The following is a 25,986-nucleotide window of genomic DNA, read 5'->3' as shown; positions in this document are numbered from 1 at the left end:
AAAGGAAGAGATAATGTTCACACCTCAGAGAGTAGGACAGACTCGTGAAAACAGCCAGCATAGCCAGCCATGTCCTGCTATATGGGGCCCACTGAGTGAGATGACCCAGGAGGCCCTTCTTTCATTGCCCTAAGAATTGAGTATAATGTGGAGGTGGACACAGATCATACAGTTTGTCATGGGCCTGCCACTGCCCTCAGAGCTGCCAAGATGGGTGGTTTTGGCCCCTGTTAAATAGTCCCTGACCCACATCCCAGGGTTGAGGGGCATTACTGACACTTGATACTTCTTTCTTGGCAACAGGGATGAGAAGTCCTCCAGTCCAGCCAGCCATGGGGAACAGACACCTTCTTTCTATCCAGCTGACAACCTTGATAATGGACTAATTGACCAAAGAGTACTCAAACAAAGGTGAAGGTGCCAAATTTACAATATTTTAAAGCCAAATGATAATATTCATCTGTATTTTTAATGAAATATCATGTGTTTAAAAATGTTTCTCAATGGAAACTTTGTTTTCCTGGAAGTCTTTTTTTCTTATCAAGTGATGAAGATATGCTGTAATAGAAGGTTAAAATTTCTGACCTTCATGTTGGAAAAGTGAAGTTTTGAAATGATGTTCCATAGCACTCAAGTACCAGTTCTTAAGGAAAAGGAGGATTTCTCTGTCTGGGGTAATTGACATTAACCACAAAAATGGAATTTATTTGGTCAATGGTATCCTACAGAATTTGCCTGGGTGGAGACTTTGTTTTTGTTTGTGAACTTTGCAGTTGTTGTTTTAACTTGACTTTTCTTGATAGGGGCACTGTGTTGGTAGATCTTTCCTTTATATTCCTGCAGTGAATTTTACATAGTGCAGTATTTTAATATATGGGTTGCATTGAAACAAAGGAAAACCATAGACTTGGAGAGGCAGACATGGGAAGATATAGCTTAGACAAAATCCCCAGGGCTCTTGTAGCCGTGAGACGAGGTGAGGTGCGGCAGGAGCCTCGCAGCCTCCTGAGCATTTCTGGGCTGCCCTGCAAAGGCAGAGATATCAGCACGGGTGGGAGAGCCCCCAGGTCATAGCCAGTGAGGGTGTATTCCTAACCCTTCTCATTACCGTCTCATTTAGCCCACTGGGCAGTCCTGTCCAGTAGGCTGCAGTCCATCTCTTTTACAAATGAGGAAAATAAAAAATCAGAGAAATCCAGGGGCTGGTCTTCCCATGGGCAGCTCTGGCCTGGGACAGAGCCAGGCATGCGGGTCACCAGCAGTCCTATGAGGCTGCGACGAACCTTGGAGCAGGGGCTCTCACTGAAGGAGGCTCTGGTCATAAGCTGCCCTCTCTGTTCTTGTCTTCTCCACCACATTTGCCCTCAAGACCCTTCAGTGTTAGGACCCATCCGCCTTTTCCCTCTTGGCTTCTATTTGGGGAGGTGAGCAAGGAGCTGGAGGGGGATGCCCCTCACTCTCCATCCTTCTTCCTAGGTGGGGAATCACTTCCCATGGCCTTCCTGGTCTTAACTCTGGTTCAGTTCTTTAGTTTTTATGGCAGTTTTATCCTCCTTCTTTCTGCCCATCAGTGTTTGTTGGTTCCTGGTACTTCTCTTTGATGTGGCCCCGGGTGCCTGAGGCTGCCTCTAGGTCTCCACTACCCCTTCCAATGTGAATCTTCTAAATGCAGCTGTAGGGAGAAGGAATGTTCTAGTAAATAGGCAATGCCCTCTCCTACCCAGTGCTAAGCACAGTGGGGGTCCCAGAAGGCTCATCCCACAGCCTTCCTCCCACCTGCAGGGCGTCTTTGCCTGAGGGTGATGAGGATGCCCCCGTTTCTCCAAGCAGGTCTCTGTCTTTCCTAAGTCCTTGGAGGACATTCATCCTAATAAAGATCCTGGATCTTTATTACAAGCAGGGCAGGCTTGTTAGCCCATTTTATAGATCAGATTATTGAGGCACGGAGAGGTGAACTGATCAGAGGAGCTGCCCTGGGCTATGTGGAATTTCTCATTCTTCATGGGAGGAGAAGAGATAGGAATGGTTCTTGGAAAGGAGAGAAATAGGAGGGTTAGGAGCTACTACCCTAAGGTAGTGGTGCTGAGCTGTCCCCTGTCTTTCTCTCTAACCACAGTCTGCTAAGCTCTGGGCTGGGGGATTGGACCATCTGCGCAATAGCTCAGGGTAATGTGTTTGCAGATGAGCTCTTCTTCCTGCCTAATTACATGAACTTGGGTGTAAGAAACACAAACCCAGTGGGACGAACTTAAGGCAAAGGGAGTTGATCGTAAGAGAAGCATTTCCTCAGGACAGGAGGGGACCAGTTCTAGAAAGTCCCCAAGTGAAGCTGTCCCTCTGTCACTGGTGGGGCCGCACGCCCATCCTCTCTGCCTCTGATCTGTTGCTCTTTGCTGGCCTCTGTGGCTGTCTCTATTCTGCTTCCCTCCTTGTGCCTCTCTCCCTCACTTTTCCAGGTAAGGATGAGACTATCCCACTACTCACCACTTCTCTGCTCCCCTCAGGCTAGCAGGCACATTACTGCCTTGCCATAGCACGGACTCCAAAGGAAGTTCTGCCAGAAAACAGCTCCACTCCTGCAGGCCAACTGATTCAGTCTTGGTGTAGTTCAGTTCTTTCTGGAAGAGAAACCAGCAGGAATGGCTCAGGAGTCCCTGTGCTGGCAATCGACTGCACTTGGGAAAGAGCAGATAAGAGCATTTATTTTCACCATTTTCCTTTAGGCCATGTTCTTTATCCAGGAATGTGGATTGGGGTGGGAAAGGACAGGAATCTCTTCCCCCAGTGACCTGTGTCAGACAGTGGCTCCGTCATCTAGCCATGTGAGTGAAAATCTTTGGAGCAGCCCTTGATTCCTTCCTCCTGCCCCTCTGCCTAGAGCATGATTTGCTCAGTCCCTGGCCCATAGAGTCTCAGTAGGTTGGTTTTTTTATTGTTGTTTTTGTTTGTTTTTTAATTAAACTGAGGGTGTGGGCCAATGAATATCTTTTCATGAGCAGGAAAAGTATTTTGGAAGCAATAATCCCCTTCTAGATCTTTTGATAGGATTGAACCTAAATATGCTAATTTTTCAAGCAGAGTCAAATTAAGGATGTTTGTAAGTCACTGGCACATAACAAGCTGGAAAGCTGAAGGAGTTTGACCACAGGGCTTTGATGAAACCGCTTACCTTCTAGGACAGGGAGGATTGCAAGGAGCTCAGGCTTCTGGGCCCAGCACACCTGGGTTGAATTCGTTCTCCTCCACTTGTCAGCCAAGTGGTCTCTGCACCATGGGGGGAGGGGGGAGGGGGGAGGGGGGAAGGGGGAGGGACACCTACTTTGATCTGTAGTCATGAGTTCCAGATGAGATAATGTTAAAGTACCTGGCAGCTTTATCACAACATACAAGGGGGCAGTTACCATTCTTGTAAGAGTTTGCCTTGTGTCCCCTAAAATGAACATGTGTTTCCATCCAAATTATTTGTAGACAAAAAGAAAAAGAAGGTCTTTAAGCAAGAATTTACCTGATTTTGCCCTTGAAAAGTTTCTAGCAGTAGTGAAAGTGAAAACAAGATGTGTGTCCCAGTAGATGAATTGTGTGTTCCAAGGGGACAGTTTCTCTGGGGTCAGGTGATACTGTTGCTCTTTATTGAATTACTCAAAATACGCTCCTTTATTTATTTATTTTATTAGAGAAGTTGTGAGTTTACAAAATAATCATGCATAACATACAGGATTCCCATACATCATCCCACCACCAACACCTTACATAGTTATGAAACTTTTGTTAAAAATTATGAAAGAGCATCACCAAAATATCACTGCTAACTATAGTCCATAGCTTATATTTGGTGTATTTTCCCCATAAACCACTCTATTGTTAATATCATGTATTAGTATTGTGTATTTGTTATAATCCATGAGAGGATGTTCTCATATTTGTACTGATAACCACAGTCCATCTTCCACCATGGGGTTCTCTGGGTTATACAATCCTATGCGTTGTACAGTCCATCCCAAGTGTGCACTCAGTGGCTCTCAGTTTTGTCACAGAGTTGTGCTGTCATCACCTCATTTTTAGAACATTTTCATTACTTCAAGAGGAAAAATTCCACACTCCCTTATATCCCCTCTGACAGTTGGAAGTTCTTTTATGAATCCCAAAAAGAAGCAGATTATGTTTTTGAACTAATCCATTCCTGTGGGTGTGGGGCCTTTTGATTGGACTGTGTTAGTGAGGTGTGAGCCCGCTGGGTCTCTGTCCCCTCCTGGGCCTAATATAAGTGGAGATACCGAGAGAGACACAGAGAGAAAGGAAGCTGCAATAGTTAACCCTGCTATGTGAGAGAGAAAGGAGGCCAGGTTCACCCACAGCTGCGCTCAAGGAGAGACGCCCCAAGAGACTCAAGGAGCCAAGGATCACAGAGAAATGACTGATTGGCCACAGCTGAGTTCAAGGATAAGTAGAGAGGGACTGGTAAGCCCAACTTGCCTGATCGCCATGTGGCAGGATGCTAGGAGCAACAGTAGCTGACTGTGGTGAGAAAGCATCTGTGATGGTGACTTTATTTGGACACTTTGTGGCCTCAGAACTGAAAGCATTTATCCTAATAAATTTCCCATTATAAAATCAACACATTTCTGATATCTTGCATTGGCAGCCCCTTGGCAAACTGACATCCCCCTATTGTTGACCCTTAACATTGATACAGAACCCCCTAAATCATCCTAACATTAACACCTTTCATTCGTGTGGTACATTTGTTATAACAGATGAAAGAACGCTTCAATAATTGCACTAAACTATAGTCAGTGGTTTACAGTAGGGTTTATTGTTTGTGTGATACAGTACCTGGTTTGTCTGTTTTTAATTTTTATTGTAGTAAAATATATCTAACCTAAAATTTCCTCTTTTAGCCACATTCAAATATAAAACTTAGTGCTGTTAATTACATTACAAAGTTGTGCTACCATCGCCAACATCCATTATCAAAACTTTTCCAACAACCCAAATAGAAATTCTGTACAATTTAAGTTTTATCTCCCCATCCCCCAGCCTTCCCCAGCTCCTCTTAACTTGTATTCTAGTTTCTGACTACTGATTGCTTTTTCTAATTATTTCATATCAGTAAGATCAAACAATGTTCTTTTGTGTCCAGGCTTATTTAACTCAACATGATATCTTGAAGGTTAAATGCATGTATCGGGACTTGTTTTTTTTTTTTTTTTTTTTTTACCAATGAATACTATTCCATTGTACACATATACCACATTTTGTTTATCCATTTATAGGGTTTTGGATACTTGGGTTGCTTGATGGAAGGATTATTAAGTTCCATCCTCAATGTGTATTGGATATCCTTTAGGGAAATCTTTCTTTTTTGCATTGCAATCCTTTGTATTTTCCTTCTGAGCTACTTGAAACTTTTCACTTCTCATTTTGCACCTAATTAGGCCTGAAATCAGATAAACAGGTAGAGGTTTCCTGAATGTTACTTTAAAAATACTTTACTAGAACTTTATATGTACATATGTAGGTGTTTTTCTTCAGCCTGTGGGCATAATTATAAATTAGTCATGGTTTTATGCATGTTTAAAATTAGTTTGATGATGAAAAATTGTTCTTGGTCTGGCTTTTGCTGTGCTATGTAGAAGGATCTGACGCTTCTGCCTTTGTCCAGTAAACAAAAAAAATTTCAGTCAGTTGATCTTCACCACTTGACATGCGGCTTGCAAGCACATAAGATGCATAACTCCAACAAGGTAACATGGTCATGTATACCTTATCCTAGGACCCAATAAAGGGAAGGTTATGTGAAGTGTGCCAGCCTGGTTCCAGGTCCATCAGGAGACATTCCGTTAGGATGTGTGATTACTCTTCTCACTTCCTGCATGTCTGAGTCCTCATAGACATACGAGCTCTGGAAAGTGTCAAGGACCAGTGTTGTTCACCTTAGCAGCGCCTGACACAGAGCAGATGGTCAACAAGTGTTTGAAAGAGCAGATGTACTAGCATTTTCTGAATTGAGTCAAATATCTGCGACCTTATTAGAGAATGAAAAACCCTTGTTGGCCATTGAAGTGAGATGGAATATCTTGAGATCCAAGCCATAGCATGATGTTTAATCACCGCTATACAAGGCAGATGGGGTGGGAGAGGGCTAAGCTGAGCTTTTAGGCCCAAAGCCCAACACTAATAAAGACCAGTATTGGTGAGTCTGGAGCAGCCAAATAAGGAAACAATAAAGATGAGTTTTAAATCCTAGCTCTCTGTTTACCATCTGAGTGACCGTGGGTGGGTTACATGACCTCACATAGCCTTAATTTTCTCATCTTTAAAATAAATCAATGAAAGAGTTACTATTTACATAATTCTTAGATCAGGATGCAGCACATAGTAGGAGCTCATAAATTTTAGCTTTTTTTTTTTTTAATTATCAAGCCAGTTATCAAGGCACAGGGTCCAAAGAGGCCTAGAAAATTTTGGTCTCAGTTCTAACAATGGCTGCAAAGTGGTAGCAGCAGGGTTTACCCCGGGGAGGCCAGTGGTATCCAGAAGACTTCCCAGGGGCTCAAGGCTTCAGGCATAAAGAATTTAGGCTGCAGTCCTTCCCGAAGGCCTGGCATGGCAGGTCGATGGATGCCATAGACAACAAAGTGGAAACAAGTACTGTGAACCAGTATATACCATGAGGGAAGAGAGGGGCTTCAGCAACTCAAAGAAAGAATGAGAGGGGCAGGCTGAGACTTTAGATGCAACACTTGTGAGTAATTATCAGTTTAGATGCTGAATTCCAGGCCAGTGGAGCAAGAAGGGTACGTCAGTGCAAAATGGAGGCACCCACCATCTCCTATCACATGGGTGTGTGGCACACTCATACCTAAATGTTCTCCCTTTTGGAAGTAGTACATACTGTCTTAGTTTGCCAGGCTGCTATGACAAATACCACACAATGAGTTGGCTAACAAGAGGAATTTATTCATTCATGATCTGAAAGGCCAGAAGTCCAGAAGCATGGCATCAGCCTGGAAATGCCTTCTCCCCAACGTCTCTCATGTTTTAGTTGGCTGGCCACAATCCTTGGGGTTCCTGGTCTCATATCTCTACCTCCCGTCACATGATGATCTCTCTCTCCTTTGTCTGCCCTTCTGGTTTGCACTGACTCCCAACACCTCTGGCTTCCTGCTCCTCTCTCTCTAACTTTTTCTGACTGTGTCTGAATTTCTTCTGCTAATAAAGGCCTCTAGAAACATGGATTAAGGCTCACCCTTAATTTTTTGAGTTGGGCCACAACTTATTTAAAAATAACATCTTCAAAAGGTCCTATTTACACATGAGTTCACCCCCAGGAATACTTATTAAGATTAATAACGTGTTTTGAGGACATATAAAATTCAATGCACAATACACACTATCTCTGTTCCCTCATGAGATTCCCAGTATGTGTTAGAATGGGAAAGGCTGTGGGGAGTCCTCCTGTAAGAACACCTGTGGAACTTTAACACATAACTCTTTCTTTGCATAACATCTAAATATTATAGACTGGACGGGGGGTGGGGCAGGGGCTGAAAAAAGTAAAATACTTAGATCTTTTAACATCACTTTTCAATTTCATCCTGCAATCTAAATATTATGGAAAACACCTTAGGTACTGACTTAAAGATGTCTTACATAAGTCAGGGTCTGGTCATTCATTCAATATACAAATAGTATTTAATGCACAAGGGCTTACTCTAAGTCAGGCCCTGTTGTAGGCCCAGAGGAGCCCAGCAGTGAGTGAGCAGACCAGAATGCATTTCCACTGCACATGTCACATTCTAAAAGGGAGAAAAATGAAAAGTAAATGCGACACAGGAAGGAGACGTGGCTCAAGCAGCTGGGGGCCTGCCTACTGCATGGGAGGTCCTGGATTTGGTTTCTGGTGCCTCCTAAAGAAAATGAGCAGGACAGCAACACAATAAAGAGGGTGCAGATGTGGCTCAAGTGATTGAGTGCCTCCCTCCCATGTGGGAGGTCCCAGGTTCATTCCCGGTGCCTCCTAAAAAGAAGACAAGCATGCAATGAACAGACACAGAGAGCAGATAGTGAGCCCCAACAACGAGGGGAAGGGAGAGGAGAAATCAATCAATAAAATAAATCTAGAAAAAACAATAAAGAAACATTATGTTATAAACTGGTTCAAGTGCTATGAAGATTTATAACACACGCAAAAAAGGAGATGGTGACTGGGGTGTGTCTGTGCAGATGTGCAATAGAATACAGGGACGTTTTCTCACAACTGGGATTTCAGGGACATCCTTTGACTCCAACTAGGTAGCATGTGAGCAGAGACCCAAATGGAGTGAGGAACATCGGCCACTGAACAAGAACTGAACCTTCCTTCAATGGAGGCTATCTGAATCCAGTCAAATAGGAAGTGGAGGATCAGGGGAAATTGGGCTTATGCTGACTTTCCTGATAAAGATCTCCTGACTCCTGGCTGTCACCAATTAACTGTGCTAGCTGAATATCACTGGAATCTTTAGAGAGATCCAAAGTAAGCTTGATTTCTAACTTATTTTACTCTTTGGTTCAGTCCAGTAGTAATTGAATCAATACCATGAGGCAGATATCGTATTAGACACTGGGTGTGGAGGAGGACAATTTAGTCCTTGCCTTGGTGAACTCAGAATCTAGGAAAGCAGAAAGGTATGTAAGTAAATAACTGCAATACTGAGAAAGATATGCATAAGAGGAAATTCATGGAATACAAAGTTTGCATAGATGGAGGAATGAGACTTTCCAAGAGTGAGCATGGAGATGGTGTCTGGGGGAAGGCATCACAGACACAGAGGGAGGATTTTGAGAGATGAGTAGAAATGATGGGAAGTGGTGGGGAGAGGACACAGACATTCACTGCAAAGCGGCAGAATGTGCAAAGGTCCCAACACTTGGAGCAGCATGAGGGACTCAAGGAACTATGTATAAGCAAGTATTTTTGGGATGTGAGAGAGGCAGAGAAAATAGAGTTCCTGGAAACAGGAAGAGAATCAGTAGAGAGGGAAAAAGGGGACTTCATGCTCATGAGCCTAAATTGTATTCTGCAAGGCAGTAATTCTTAAACCTGACTACACATTAGCTTTACCTGGGAGACTTAAACCCCAAATGCCAATGCCCTAGACCAGCACTTCTCCAACTTTGCATAATTCAGAATTACCTGGGAGACCCTGCCCAATTAAGAAGGCAGAGTGAGAAGCTTCAGGGCTCTGTCTTCCATTGAAGCTTTGAACAACCAGCAAGAACTTTCTTAAAGCTCCATAAAACAGTAAAAGGACTGCAATAACAGGGTAAGTGCCAAAGCAATAAAAAGGCCACTTAAGAGCCACAGGATCTGCCACCACCCTGGCTGATACTCTCTTCTTCCTCCCCTCATCAGCTCATCTTGGACCTACTCTGTGCTCCTAGTACTGAGGCCTGGTCCCAATTCCAGAGGGGGCAGAGTAACCTTCATGCACATGCTGGGAGCATGTATGTCTGACCCAGTCTGTCTGATGATTTTGTGAGGCTCTTGCTGTCCCAGAACTTGCCCACATGTAGAACTCAGCTCACAGAGCCCTCCTACAGAAAGCATGTGGTGGGAGAGCAGTGAGGTGGCTGCCTGCCGCAATGCATTCCTGGCTGTAAGACATACAGTAGTGTCTGGGACCATGAGGAAACTTTTTCCTAGGGAGGGGGGGACATTCATACCCATGTAAACTGGAGAATTCCTAGGATCAAACACACAGGTTCATGACAAGGCACATGTGAATTAAGGATTGTGAAAGGATCTGGGAGACCCCTTCCCTAAACTCATTGTATGGATAAGCCCAGAAGAGCATGCACTCTAGGGTCAATCCGCAAAGACTGGGGAAGTAAAGCGGCATACAAGCTGAAGGAATGATGCCTCAGTGTCTAAGTTCTGGCAATAACTCATTAAATACCAAAATGTCCAGGTTTCAACAAAAGATTACAAAACATACAAAGAAACAGGAAGTGATGGCCAGGCAAAGGAGAAGAGAAAAGCATCAGAAACATATCAGTGAGAAGGATCAGACCTGAGACATTCCAGACAGACTTTACAAATATGGCCCTAAATATGCCCAAAGAACTAAAGGAAAGCATGATCAAAGAACTAAAGCAAGTCAGGAAATAATAGATGAACACAAATAGACTATCAATAGAGAGATGGAAATCATGAAAAAAGAACCAAACAGAGCTGAAGATCACAGTAACAGAAGTTTAAAATTCCCTAGAAGGGCTCAAAAGCAGATTGAAGCTAGCAGAAGAAAGAACCAGTGAGCTTGAAGATAAGACATTTAAATCATCTGGTCTGAGGAACAGAAAGAGGGGGAAAAAAAACAAAGAAAAGTAAACAGTCTGAGTAACCAGTGTGACACCATTAGGCAATTAAACATACCAATATACACATTGCAGGAGTCCCAGAAAGAGAAGAAATGAGCAAGGGGCAGAGAGAATAATCAAAGAAATAATGGCTGAAAACTTTCCAAATTTAATGAAGGCATGAGTGGATACAACTAAGATGCTCAATGAACTCCAAAAATGATAAACCCAAATAGAACCAAACAATATCATTTTATTATCAAATTGCCAAATGCCGAAGATAAAGAGAATTCTGAAAGCTGTGAGAATCAATGTGCCATATACAAGGGAGCTGCAAGTAGATAAGTGATGATTTCTTATTGGAAACCATGGAGGCAAGTGGAAAGTCATATTTAAAGTACTGAAAGCACAAAACTGCCAACCAAGAATTCTATATTTAGCATAACTGTCTTTCAAAAATGAGGGAGGAAGGGAGACATCCCCAGATGCCCAAAAGCCGAGGGACTTGGTCACTGCTAGACCAGCCCTACAAGAATGCTAAAGGGAGTTCTGTACATTGAAACCAAAGATTACTAGACAATAGACTGAAGCCATATGAAGAAATAAAGATGTCTGGTAAAGATAATGACATGAAATAATATAAATACCAGAACTATTTTATTTTTGATTTGTAGCTCCACTTTTTACTTCCCGCAGGACCTAAAAGGCAAATGCATAAAATGTAGATAAATCAATGGTTTTGGACTTATAATGTATAAATATGTAACTTGTGACAAGATCAGCATAAAGATGGGGGGACAGAGGGGTATAGGAACATAGTTCATATATGCTATTGAAGTTGTTAAGATGACACCAAAGCAAATTATATAGTTAGAGATTTAGGATGTTAAATTTAAGCCCTATGGTTACCACAAAGGCAATATCAGAGAATATGCAAACTAATAGAGACATAGAGTGGAGTACAGATAATTTCAGGAATCAGGGACAGGGGCCATGATGAGTTAATACAAAATAAGTGTAGGGTTTCTCTTTGGGGTAAAGGGAGTGTTGTAGTAATGGATGGTGGTGAGGGGAATTCAGCATTGTGAATGTGATTAATCTCACTAAATAAAATGCTTGGGTGGGGTTGGAATGGGAATATTTAGGTTGTATATATGTTTTCACAATTTAAAAAAAAGTAAACTAAAAAGATTATGACAATTAAATGCAATACATGGAACTGTATGTGATCTAAGAATGAAGGAGAAAAGGCTCAAAGACATTATGGGGACATAAGAAAAATGTGAAAAATAGAATGTAAGCCTTATATCAATGTTAAATTTCTTGAACTCGATTACTGCACTGAAGGATAAGTGAATTTCTTTGTTCGTAGGAAAAGTACGTAGAAGCATTATGTATTCAAAGAGTATGTGATGTGTGCAACGTGCTCTGAAATGCTCAGAAGATAGATAGATAGACAATAAAAAGGGTAAAATGTTAATATTGGTGGATCTGAGTATCTGGGGTTAAGATGGGGATACACTGGAGTTCTCTGTATTGTGTTTGTATTATTTTTGCAATAGTGCTGTATATTTGAAACTATTGTAAGATAAAAAGTTGTTGTTATTTTTTTAAGTCACCTGGGTATCTATTAATAGTTAAAATGAAGTTTCTGATTTAGCAAGCCAGGGGTGGGGTCTAAGATTCTGCATTTTTCACAAGCTCCCAAGTAATGCCAATGGCATTTTAGACCTCCCTTTGAGTAGCAAGGCACTAGACCAAGAAGAATCTCTAGCAGTGGGACCTGGGCATCAGTATTTATTAATTCCAATGTAGAATGAGAGCAGAGAATAACTGCTATAGGTTATGGGGAATAATCAAAGGCATCAAGCAATGAAGTGATTTGATCAGACATACATTGTTGTCTACAGATCACTGTGTGTGGCAGTGATGTAGAGAATGAGCTGGATAAAAATAGGAGGAAGAAGAGCCACCAGGCTGCTAGAGTGAAATTCAAGTGAGAGATGATGAGCCTCCTAATAAGTCAGTGGTAATGGTCATGAAAAGAATATTTAAATATAAAATCAACAGTGCTTGGTGATTAATTATTGGGAAAGGGAGTGTCTTGCTAGTTGACAAGTTTCCTCCTGTATTTCTAACTTGGGTGGCTGGGTGAGGATAGCCATGTGAAATAACTTGATGTCCAACAACTCATCCAATAGAACTGAGTCAGATGGGGCCACAAAAGAGATTCTAATAAAGCTAGGATTCTTCTCATCACTTTACATATTAACATTCTCTGCAAGTAAATGCCCAGTAGGAAGCAGTCTGATCAGTTAATAACACAACCTCTCAAGGAGAGGGCCTCACTATTTTTGTTCAAAGATGCAGTTTTCTACATTTATCGAGAGCCACTGAATGTCCTTACCCATTGTGATAGCTGGTGATAAATCAGGTTACTTAAATACCTTCAGACGGAAGTCTTCGATTCTTATAAAATTACCTTGGAGGGACTGTCAAACCACAGCCTATGGGGATATAGGGCTAGAAGAAGACCAAGGCACTGAAGATTTTGCCCCACAAGGCACCAAAACCAACATTTTGAACCAGTTTTGAAAAGTTCCTTTTCTACCCTAAAAAAAAGAAAAAAGAGGCTCTGTTTTGGAAGTAAGCTGTTCTGTGAAGTCAGAATCCAGAAGTCTGAACCACCAGATTTTGATGCCTTTGAACTACAAAATAGTAGTAACTGAACCATTTTGCACTGAGTAGGTGATTTCTCATTGCTTTTGCTGTCAAATATGTAAATGAGGTGGAAAAAAGGAGAACGAAAGAGTTGCTATCAGACATGACAGCTTTCTAAGGCCTGTTTATGTGGCTGTCAGTAAGTGCAAATCTTGACGGTAAAGCCTGGGTTTCTGGATTTTTTTAATTTCTGTCAATACTAAGAGGACTGGAGAATGGGAGGATATAAACAATTTATTTCTGTGTGATTTTTCCCCCCCTTGATCATTTGGGATCCCAGAGGTTTCTGGGTCCTTGCACATTACACTGCCAGCCAAGGGCATTGAGGGTTTGAGTTGTGTCTGCCTGTCTGTGCCAGAGCATAATGCCTGATGCCCATCCACAACTCTGCCCCTTCTCTGTGCTTGATGATGTGTTCACACGTGTTCCGTACATGCATTTCAGAACCCACATTCCTCTGGGAGTCTCATAAGTACCATTGGAAGATGTGAAAGCCTAGAACTATGAAACATAAATGAAAAAGCAAACATCAAAATGCTGAGAATGCAGAGCAAGTATTTCAAGTTAGTGGTGTGTACCATCACTTGCAACAACAAAATATCACTTCCTTCACAGCTCATGTGTGCCTGGCAATGACACTGTCCACTGTTTTCAAAGATGGCACCTCGCCTTGCTCATTGGCATGTGTTTCTGTATTGGGCTTTTCAAAACTTCTTGTTTACTTTGTTTTCTTAATGGAAACTCTTGCCAAGTTAAGAAAAAGCAGGTAACTTCATAGGTTCCTGGCACAATGAACACAGAAGCAATGTTTCTGCCTACCTTGTAGTTTGGTAAAGTGTACCCCCTTTTTGAAAAGAAGTGTAAGAACAACCTTTTCTATCCTAAGGCAAGGAGACAGCAAGGTCCTTAGATAAATTTCTAAGTCCCCTCTGGTTCTTCTTTTTCTATGTTCCAAAAACATTCAAGCTTTTAGATGTTCCTGTGGTTACAAGCTATTTTGTTTTAGAATTCTCAGTGTAAAACTGGGCATCCCAATCTATCTCTTTTCAGCATATGAAGTCTGCAGGCCTGGGTGTGGAGAAGAATTAAAAAAATGTGATCACAAAACCGGGTGGCTTATGGGAAAAATCTCTTTGCTCCATCCCGGAGAGCATGGTATCTGTGACTATTTTCTCTTTCCTTGGTGGGAGTCCTAGTGCTGGTGGTACTGCAGATATGAAGACCAGGTTTTGTAGCTACAATGGCTGTTCTTCACAGCACAGTGCTTCACTTGTCCCTTAATTTCTGCCTAGAGGACCACAAAGTGATACTATTTTATAGGATTAGAAAAACATCACAGTCCCTCAAGGACTCCTAAACGAGGTACACGTGGAGCAAGATGTCATATTTGCCCTGAAGTTTAGGAAGGCAGGGATGACTCATGGGCTGACTCTGACTCCAAAAGTCAACAAGGGTTCAGCTGAACGTGACTCTCCTTAGTCCTACAAGGAAGCGATATGGGTTGCAGCTGAAGCCAGTTGAGATGCTGAGAAGACTCCTTTGGGAAATTTTTTTCTTCTTCTGATTCTTCACCTTTTTTTGTAACTCTCCACAGCTACAGTCTTAATTCTTATATATCCTTTGGTGCCCCGAAGATCCCACTCCAACCCCTGGATCTGCCTTGCTAGCATTCATCTCCCATTGGCTTTTTTTTTTTTTCTCATTTAAACAAATCATTTTAATAGGAAACATTCAGGAAACCAGAAACACAAATGAAAATATTAAACTTCACAAAGTCAATTCATTTAAATGTGAAATTAAGAATTAAAATGCTATCAAACACTAGAAAGCATAAAATAAACAGTGCAAAATATTTTAAAATTTTAGATTGGAGTACCATAAAAGTAAGAAGATGTTTCACATAGCCCCTGAGCTTGCTAGAGTAATTAAAGATAGCTTATTTAAATCTCTCAAACCCACCTACACATATTAATGGCATTGAGGACTCTTGATTAAAGACATTTTATTTTTAAATCAAAGAAACCTATTTATTGGGTAGAGTCAACAATGAAGAAAATGGAAAAAATTCTACCTATTCTCCTGTTCACTCCCACCTCTTTTCCTGGAAAATGATACTTACAATGACCTGGATATTCTCCTTTTCAGATTAGTGGTAGCTGGTAACAAAAATGGCCTACTTCTCTCACCTTTAACTGATTGCAGATTCTTGCCAAGCCTCCTGTCCAGGTAAAGTAAAAGGAGATGGATTTAGTCTCAAGAAAGATATGCCAAGCATAACAGTCCCATCTAATGACTGAGATTTCTATCTCAGACTTAAGGGTTAATTGATCTGGCAGTTCTTTTCAGTGGCATGTTGGTTTGGTGCCTTGCAAACCAATGGTTCCTTTGTCATGAGTAGAGTGTTAATGTAATCAAACTCTCCTCTTGAAAGGTCATTTTTATGACTGAAAATACAAATTTATAGAATTAAAACTATATTTACTTATTAGAGCATATTATATTTAATATTTTATGTCTCTCTCAAATATTCCTAAAAATTTTCTACAACCTTTTTTTCATAGCTGTTCCACTCAACAAGGACATAGAGAAATCAAAACAGATAACAGTCAATAAATATTTGAGTGCCCATAGGGCCAGCATTCGCCTGGGCAGTGTTGGAGGTTCAGACAAAGAAGACAACATGAGGGCCAGAAGAATGGGAGAAGAATTCATCAAGAAAAGAGGGCTTAGGAGGAGCCTAGAAGAATGAGGGAACTGAGGCTGTCTGGGTGAAACAGGCAACTGCTGACACATGCATAGTATGTTTTGGGGATCCAGTAAGCTTTTGTCTTGCCTGGATCTGAGATTTCACTGATCATAAGATAGCACACAGCATTAGACCATATTGTGAATAATTGTAATTATCAAATTTGAGGGTTCAAATTTTGGATGTTAAAAAGTGACCCACCATTGGATTTTAAAATTTTGGGTATAATCTGAAAATTCTATTATCTGCTTTTTTTGTGTGTGGAGATGAGAAAAGGGAGAATGAAACATTCCCTTGAATCTGAAAGCCAACTAATTGGAGGCAACAATTTTCTACTCTTAAGATTCCTCCAATCCGTAAAGAAACACTGATGCTTTCTGGCTTAGAGTTTCACTAGTTTACTTTGTCCCTAGAGCAAGATCACTTTCATGGGGATAAAATAACCATCAACATATAATAGCTCCAAATGGGGTCATAATTCAGAGCACAGGGCCAGGTTTTTCCTTCCAAATGCAAATTTTACATTCTAGTATGTAACAAATCATAGTTATTTTCCTCCCCGCTGAGGAATCCCAGGACCTGAGGGGCTGGAATTGAAGGATGCACCTGTCTCAGAGCTACTCGCAGACATAGGAAGCAGTTGCTCTACATTTGGGGAGACCAGATACTGATGAGGCTTTTGGTCAAAGAGATAAACACAATGCAGTAGGTCCCAAATGATGTGCACCACATGTTCACTGCACAGTGTCTGATTGCTGGGGATAAGTGAATTCTGAAACACCTATGTCATTCAAAGTATGAGATCACATTGTTGGTAAACAGGAAGGTTATCAAGTCTATGATAAGTGGAATAAGGGTGAGGCTGAGCATGATGAATTACAAAAGGCAGAGGTCTAATATTGAATATGAAGTTGTAGCTCTCCCTTACACTTGCTCTTTAAACTATGGGACTTTCAAATTTGAAGTTAAATATCCAAATTGACTCCTGCCTAATCCCAGCATTCTTTTTATACGTGAAAGGGTGTCAGTACACAGAATTCCCTAATAGATTGGGAATAGTTGCCAAAATGCTGGGTTCTTGGATATTTGAATTGAAAATGGTTCATAGCTGAGATCACAATAGCCCAGAGACAGGTAAAACTTCTTATTGACTCCAGTGACAGGTACAAAGGCAGACATGCAATTCATGAGTGTGACCTTTCAGTAGAAACTGCTTCAAAAGCAGCAGTTGAAGGTCAGGTGTTCTTCAAACAGGACAAATGTAGGACAGCAGCAACAGGGAAGTACCTAAGGGATGGTCAGCCAGCTATTTGTACTTTATTTGGAGACAGTTATATTATGCCTATTCCCTCCAGCCATCCATTGTATCATCGCCACAGGGTTTCCCAGTCCCAGAAGGAGTTTCCACTACTGGAATCTGGGAGACAGGCAAGCCGAAGAAAGATTTTACTTCCTGCTGAACAGCCTTGTTGACAGTTTTCTTAACTTGTCCGAGTTCATGATAAATAGCCCTGATTTGGCACAATTTGCTATGATCATTCAATCAAACCAGAAGTTGTGGATCCAGATCTTGAATTGCTTCTTTCTCTTGGGCACAGTGATTGTTTAAAGCAAGGCCACCTTCATGTACTGGGACCCTGGGTTATGCCTTGGACCAAAGAGCCTGGGAAGCTATGAGCTACCTCCACCTGGCCTTTCACCTGACTGACATGATGAAATCAGTTTTATGTAATATAGAAGGTCAAGTAGGAGAAAGTTTCAGGGGCAATAGAGGAGGATAAGGTGTGAGGACATGGAATTAGAAAAATTAGCTATTACCCTTTTAAAAATTCTCTTTAATCCTTATTTTAAAGATTGGATCATTTCTATTGATCTGTGTCTTGAAGTTCATTGACCCTTTCCTTTTTCATATCCATGGTATTGTTAATCCCATCCAGTACATTTTTAGTATCATATTTTGTATTTTTCTTTTTAAAAATTTCTACTTGGTTAGTTTTAATAATTTCTATTTCTCTTTGGGGGTGTATGGGGACCTCATATTTTTTGAATGTAACATTTAAAAAAATAAAGACAAAAAAATACATCATAGTGATGTGGATCCATGTAAAGTGCCAGTAGCAGCAAAATAATTGCAAGAGGCCCCTGCCCAAAATTCTGCTGTCCAAAATGAAAAGTTCTAAACTTCTATAAACAGTCCTAGATGCTGTACTAAATACTGATAAATAATCAATCAAGACAACAAACAGCCATCCACCTCATAGCTCCAACAATAGGAAATAAGAAATACACCAATCTCCTAATCAATGCTTTTTGGATATATCATTAATTGATTGCATGTTTGTAGTAGCAAAAGAAAATATCTGTCTGAATATTGTCAAGAAGGAATAAATAGAAAATTAGAACAATCAAAAAAAAATTATATTTCCCTGCCCTAAGATTTCCTGACATTTCAATCATTCTAGCATATTTTCTTTTAAGTCACAGAGTACTGTTATAACAGCTACTTTAAAATCTTTGTCTACTAATTCCAATAACTGGACAATCTCAGTGTCAGCTCTGCTGACTGTCTTTTCTCTTGAGAGTGGGTCACATTTTTCTGTTTATTTGTATGCCAACTAATTTTCTATTGTATACCAGACATTTTAAATGTTGTAATGTAGAGATGCAATTCTGTTACAGTTTTATGCAGAATATTGATTGATTGTTTTAGCAAACAGCTAACTCAGTTGACTCAAACTGTAAATGCTGTTCCTTGGGTGTCAGCTCAAATTTCAGTTCAGTTCTTTCATCCTTAGTTGGGCTACTATATTCTGCCCTGCACATGTGTGGTAAGGGTTGAACTGGAGATCTGGACAGTTTATACACAGAATTTGTAGTTCCTCCTCATTAGCTCTCTCCTTTCTGGGATTCCCCTCCCACTTTTCAGAAATTGCAGTTGCTCCAAAATCTGTCCTCTGATTCTTTAGTCCAGAAAGACTACAAATTTTCTATTGGAATTTTAACAACACTGACACAGGACCATCTTCAGCCTAAAAACCATAAAAGAAGAACTTCACCCATGTAGTCTGAGTGTAGACTTCTCTTCAGTATATGCCTGCTTTTGTCCACTCACCTGCATCTTCAGTTAAGTTTTTTTTTGTATTTTGTCTGGCACTTATAGTAATTAACTGTGGGGTTGCTGGTCCCATATGAGCTAAGCTGGCCATATTAGAAGCAGAACTCTGCTAGTAGACTACTGAAGTAGTCCATGTTTGAGTGGGGAATAGCTGGGAATATGGTATTACCTTGTAGAAAAATACAGTCAGATGTGGGGAAATTTTTGTGACTTTTATGTGTGGGGAATGAAGTAAGATAAAGCGATGCCAAGGTGTTAAATCTGAGTTGCTAAGAGAAAGCAGCACAGTAAATGAAACCAGAAAATTGCAACATGATCTTGGTTTTGAAAAAGAAAAATATGAATTATTTTGGGCATTTGATTATGAGATAATGTGTACATTATTGTTGGAGATCTTTGAGAACAGCATGGGAAGGAGATTATTAGTGATGGATTTGTACTCCAGCAACATAGAGCTCAGAGCTGAGCCCATGGGGTTGGATGAGTTCTCTGAAGGAGAAAGCATACATCAATGCAGCGGCTTATGTGGGCAAGGACCAAGTCCTATATAAACTCTCCCAGAAGGTGATGGAGAAATAAGTCAGCAAATAAAGCAAAGAAGAAAAGGCAGGAAAGTAAAATTTTTGTCAAGAAAGATAAGAAAGAAAGGAAGATTGTGAAGAAGTGGTTAGCAGTACCAAATGCAATTAGAATGTCATGGAAAAGGCCAGGGTGAAAAGGCATTGTAAATGAGGAAGTCACTGACTTTTAAGGAAGCAGTTTCAGGGAACTAAAGGGAAGAGATGAAGATGCAAGAGGTTAAGAAAAGCTGGAAGGGAGTGGTAGGAGAGACACGTTTAGAGCATAAACAGAGAGTTGAATTTACCAAGGTAATAAATGCAAGGAGGAACTGCTGAACTGTTCAAAACTTTGCCCAGACCAAACTGAATTCAGCCTTGCTCAAATAACTACTCCTTCCAGCAGACTCTGTGCATTATTTTCATCAAAAATCATAGTGCATCAACTCTGCTAAGCAATGTTATAACACTGGGGATAAGCAAATAGTCCCTACCCTCATATAGCATCTACATCTCTTCTAATCCCTACCAAGATTCAACTTCTGTTCCCCTCTTTTAGGTTCTGCTTACAGAGCTAGAGTTCAGCTGGGCCTATTCTTAACAAGGTCATTTTCCTCACTTTAGCCAAGCCCCATCAGACTATACTTTGAGAGGAGGAGAAGAGTTAGTGGTAAAGATATTACGAATAATCTTAACCTCACCACAAAGATTCTTTTAATCCAATCCAGTTTAATCAATGCAAATATCATTTATAAATGGGAAATGGTTGTGCCTACAATTATCTGCTTCCAAAATAGAATGTATTTGAAATTTCTGATGAGTAACACAATTCTTGTGTAATAACCAGGTTTCTTCTGAATGAGTTGGCCTAGCTTGGGTTCTAGTCACTTCCAGAATATATGCTAAATTTTTAAAATGCAAACAATGGGAAATTTGATTCCTCTGATTTTGCCCAGTGACTCTATTAGGAAGGTGGTGGGGAATGTAGGAGAGTAATTGGCCCACAGTAGATCCCAATAAATAAATGATAAAGCATGGATATATCTTCTTATGTCCTGGCTGTTTGATAAAATAATACCTTGCTAGACTGACATTGCTGGGAAGAGACATGTAGAAAAAATATCTTGTCAGACACAGACAAGAAAGTCTGAATTGCTGCAACCTTATTTTATAGCCATAGGATATTAAAGTTATCTATTGGTGAAGAACCCAAGTAAAAGCTGGCAAAGTCAAAAGCCTGCAGGATGAGGAGTGGGTGTAGCTCAGTGGTTGAGCTCCTGCTTCACATATATAAGGTCCTAGGTTCAATCCTCTCCACCTCCTAAAAAAAAACCTCCTTTAACACCTTCCCAGTTATATCACCTTTTGAAACCCCTGAGAAGGCATATACTGCAGCCGAAAACTCATCATTACACCCCTGGTCTGAGTAGATAAGGGAGTGAAGCAATAATTTGGCAATGGGAGAAAGAAACAAGACATTAGAATATGGAGGGAGGTGGGGAATGTAAGAGAGTAATTGGCCCATAGTAGACCCCAATAAATATTGATTGAATGCATGAATGAAATGAGAGAAAAACATATGGGAAAATGGTTTGGGTTGAAGCAAAGATTTATGTCTGGAAAATGTCTGTTGCTGTACTGTATCAAGTATTAATTATTTGTGTACTCATTTTAGCCATGACTTGTTTTTACCATTCATATAGTGACTCCCAACTGGGAGAAAAGGAGAGGGGGCTTATAAAAAGAGAAGAGCGTGCTTTCTCTTGCTTTCTTTACTCTCCATATTCCTTTATCTCATGTATTCTTGTAAGTACAGCCTGAATTTCTAAAGGAGGCTTGCCCTTTCAAAACTCCTCTGAATATTACTTAGACCGCTGTGGATTCCTTGGTTGTATAGAGTATTAGCCTACAGAGGCTAATTCAGGACATCTTTCTGTTTTTGTCATCTACTCTGGCTTGCCTTAATTCCTTTACTTCCATTCCAATCAATCCTGTTAGTGAAATAGGTTGAATGCTACCCAGTGCCTCTGATTAACTGTTGTTTGGAAATTTAACTATACATTCTTCTACTTTTTCCATACTGAATGAACAGTCACTAACTTGAAGGTCTTAAAGTGGTTCTGATACTTACTTTTTAAAATAATTTTATTGAGGTAATATTTATATAACATAAAATTAACCCATATAAAGTATTCAGCTCAATTAATGTTAGCAAATTTATACAGTTGGCAACCATTGCCAAAATCCATTTTGGAACACTTCCATCTTCCAGTTTCCTCACGACCCCTTCCATCGGTCCTCACTCCTACCCCCACCCCAGGCAACCTTTCTGTAACTACTGTTTACCATAGTCTTTTCTAGAAATTTTGTCTGAAAGGAATCATAGAATATCTAATACTTATTTTTTAATTTAAAAACTAATTTTGCCTTATTAAAATAACCAAAGATCAGTTAAGTTAGGTGGACCTCTTATTTCACTGTGAATCAAACAGGATAAATTAATCAAAAGAAGAATTTTATCTTTATCATGTGCCTCATTTGTACTGCTGAATTGCAACTTATCTTTTTTATAAGATATCCAATTTTGAGCAATACATTATAAGTTTCCTCTTCAAGACATATTATTATTTTTTCCAACTTCAGTCTGTATTCTAAAATCTGTAGAATCCTGACACTTTTTCCCCCAGAACTAAATGTACTTAAATGTGTGCAAAGGGAAAGAAAACAGACCCATAATAGGCCCTCACATGTTTGTGGATAGAAGAATGGCTGGAAGATGGGCTGATGAGTTCCATATATGTAAGTCAAGAGAAAGTGGTTCATATCTTAAGTTCTCAGGGGTAGAGAATAAAAATTAATAAGATGTCTAAGTTTGGAATAGAATTCATTCTTTATGTGTTTTTATTTAACAGAAGGAATGTGAAACATGGTCTAGCAAGGAACAGAGCCTTGCAGTGGACTAAGTCCTATGTTTTACCAGAGTTTCCCTATGACGTCAAATGCATGCTGGCCGAGCAGAAGTGTCCCGATCACAGCATGCGGATCAGGATTATTGAGTTCCTCCAGGCCGACATGACCAAGTATCTGGATGGCTCACTGTGAGTATAACAGGACAGACTTGCTGCTTTGGGGGAGGGTCTGTTGGCAGAGTAGAGGTGAAACCCTTTGGAATCAACTCTCTTCAGCCTTTGGATGACATGTATCTAGTAACGCTAACATCACCCACTATTTATATGTTATGGACAAAGATGTGGAAAAAAGTGAGTATCTTTTTCACTGAACTGAAGGGCAGGAACATGGACCATTGGCAGTGAAATACGTCTTCCTTGTTGTGGCAAACAGGTACCCCAGCACCCAGCAGTACAATGATGTGGTCAACGCCCTGCTGCAGGCCCACCCTTTCCTGGACGAGGACGGCTGTGGCTTTGTAAGTGACCTCCTAGCACCATCTCCCTTATCTCCGCCCCGCTGAATGATAGTTTTGTATTGTGCAGTGCTTTTATGCCTCCTCCCCTTCTAGTTTTTCTGTCTTTCCTTCTCTTGTTCTGTCTGTCCATCTGGGTCTACTTGTTTCACTGTCTCTTCCCCTGACCTTTTGTCTCTGTCTGGCCCCTGGTTCTCTCTCTGTCTTTCTGTCTCTCTGGCAGTCTCTGTCTCTTTGCTTTGGCATCTCTCTCTGGCTCTGCTCTTTGGACACCATCTGTTAATCTCTGGCTCTCTGCCCTGGGTTTCTTTGTCTCTGATGTGGCTTCCTGCCATCCTCAGTTCTTCTCTCTCGCTCTCTCTTTTTTTTTTTTTTTTGACAATTTATATTTTTTATTTGTTGAAGTATCCCACTAATATGTAAACATACCTAAACTATAAGTGTATAGTAATAGTTCTGAACTTATAAAACAAACACACATAACATTGTAGAGGGCCCTCATACCTCACCTTACTCTGCCACCAATCCTTGCATTTTTGTGAAACATTTTGAACTAATGATTAAAGAGCATCTGCAAAGCATTATTATGAAACAAAGTATCTTACGTTTGGTATATTTTCCCCCCAACCCAGCCTATTATTGTTATTAATATTACTAGAACATTTATCTATGAACATACATAAAAAATAAGTGCATAGTAAAAGTGAACTTACAAAGCAAACATGTATAACATCATATATCTCCCTCTCAAAGTTACTTGGAAGCTCATGTATAGTGGTGGGTCTCATGGAACGGTTTTAGGAGGTGTGAGCAGAGAAAGGAAAGGATGTGATAGCTGAGAAATCAGTGCCATCATCAGTGGAATGTCCCTTGCCTTCTGTTAAACCCGGTGGGGATGTATCTGGCTTTGGGATCTTCATCTCCAGACTTGCTTGGCCCTCTCACCCTAGCTCTCTGCCATCCTAAAGTAGAAAAAAATAAAAAGTCAAGTCCTGAGGATCTTTGGGGTCAGCAGTTCTCACCTCTAGCTGTGCGTTAGTGTATTCAGCGATTCTGTTTAATTGGTCTGAGGGTGGGGCCTGGCATTAATGTTTTTAAAAGGTTCCACGAGGGTCCAGTGTGCAGTCAGGTTCGAGACCCAGTGCTCCAGAGGTTTCAACTCAAGCTTCTCTGTCTGGACCTGCCTGCCTCTTGGTTTGGAAGCCTGGAGCCCCCACATGGACAGGCATGCTGATGTGGATTTAAAGGGCTCCCCAGAATTCCTTTTACACTGACAGTTAATATTTTTAAAAAATAATTTAAATTTACCATTTGAACCAGTTACACACTCACATCATTCAAAACTCAGAAGCCACACAAGGGGTAAGTGGAAAAGTTTCCCTCGCACCCGTGTTCTCCAGCCACCAACTATCCTCTCCAGAAGTGACCAATGTTAAGATTCCTTCCAGAGAATCTTTGCTTGCATAAGCAAATACATGTCTATCTAGCATTTTGACCTTTAGTTTCATGGTTTTCAAAGTGAGACAAACAGAAAAGAAGGACTCCTGCTTGCCTTGCTCTTGTTATATTTTGGCCCCATCTTTTCCCAGTGGAATTAACTAAAGATGGTTAACTGATCAAGAGTCATGCAAAATTGCATAGCAGGCTATGGGCCACATTTGTGACCAAAAGACCAAGTAGAGTGGAAGAGGAAACTCTGGCACATGGTTGGATGTTTACCCCAATTCCGCTTGTCTAATTGTGTGTGAGGTTGTGTTTCTAATGTTACAGTGGAGATCACAGAAAATTTCTGAGAACATTGTGTAAGAGTTTTGTTGTTTTAAGGCTAATTTTATTCTCAACTTTTTCTTTTGGAAAATTGCAAATCTACACCGCAGTTGAAAAATTGCTCATGTGAACACACATTTTGATCAAGCTTTCACAGCCTGGGCACTATCGACTTGTTTTTTTTTAAGATTTATTTTATTTATTTCTCTCCCCTCCCCCCTCACACCTTCCTTCCCCCCCTCCAACCCCCATTGTCTGCTCTCTGTGTCCATTCATTGTGTGTTCTTCTGCATCCGCTTGCTTTGTCAGGTGGCACCAGGAAACTGCATCTCTTTTTGTTGCGTCATCTTGTTGCATCAGCTCTCCGTGTATGAGGTGCCACTCCTGGGTAGGCCGTGCTTTTTTCACGCAGGGCGGCTCTCCTTGCAGGGCACACTCCTTGAGCGTGGGGCACTCCTTGAGCGTGGGGCACCCCTGCATGGCACAGCACTCCTTGCACGCAGCAGCGCTGCGCGTGGGCCAGCTTACCACCCAGGTTAGGAGGCCCTGGATTTGAACCCTGGACCCTCATATGGTGGGCGGACACTCTATCAGTTGAGCCATATCAGCTTCCTGGGCACTATTGACATTTTGAGCTGGAGCATTCTTTATTGGGAGGAGCTGCTCTGTGCATTGTAGGATATTGAGCAGCTTCCCTGTGCTCTACCCATAGATGCCAAAAGCACCCTCCACAGCTGTGACAACCGAAAATATCTCCAGACATTGTCAAATGTCCCCTGGGAGCAAAATCATCCCCTGTTGAGAATCACTGATCTAGAGTCACACACTAATTTTCCTCTCTCATACCTGTCCTTTTGTTTGTTTGCTGGTTTGTTTGGGTTGTTTATGTGAAAACAAGTTGTAGCCCAAATACCTCAGTGTGTATCTCATAAGGATAAGCACAGCCTCCTACATAACCATAAATACCATTTTTGTAACTAAGAAAATGATTCTGATTCCTTATTACCGTATACAGTCCATATTCAAATTTCTCCAATTATTCAATGAAGATTTTAAAACTGATTTTTTGGTATAAAATCTCATCAAGGACCATGCATTGAAATGTGCTTGTTACGTCTCTTTAGTCTCTTTTAATCGAGGACATTCTCCCTGCCTTTCTTTTTCTTCTCTCTGTTACTGATGAGTCTGTTCCAGTTGCACATTCCAGGTTTGTCCGAATGTTTCCTGACGATGTTATTTAGCTTACAAATGGTGGGCAGGGGTCCTGCTGGGGATGCCAGGTGTGGCTTTATATATCAGGAGGCCCACACTTTGA

General features: G+C 40.8%; 1 protein-coding gene across 1 annotated transcript in view; it reads left to right on the top strand.

The window, feature by feature from the left end:
• Nucleotides 1–25,986, top strand: part of SAMD3 (sterile alpha motif domain containing 3) — a 57,263-nt gene that overhangs the window by 3,485 nt on the left and 27,792 nt on the right. The window contains exons 3-5 of the mRNA XM_058307429.2: nucleotides 304–411; nucleotides 22,393–22,578; nucleotides 22,823–22,907. Coding sequence (XP_058163412.1) covers nucleotides 304–411; nucleotides 22,393–22,578; nucleotides 22,823–22,907 — 379 coding nt within the window. The remainder of the gene's footprint in view (nucleotides 1–303; nucleotides 412–22,392; nucleotides 22,579–22,822; nucleotides 22,908–25,986) is intronic.

This window comes from Dasypus novemcinctus, chromosome 11 (genome assembly GCF_030445035.2).
Source record: "Dasypus novemcinctus isolate mDasNov1 chromosome 11, mDasNov1.1.hap2, whole genome shotgun sequence".
NCBI classification, from domain to species: domain Eukaryota; kingdom Metazoa; phylum Chordata; class Mammalia; order Cingulata; family Dasypodidae; genus Dasypus; species Dasypus novemcinctus.
This window is presented reverse-complemented; position numbering and strand designations above follow the sequence as displayed.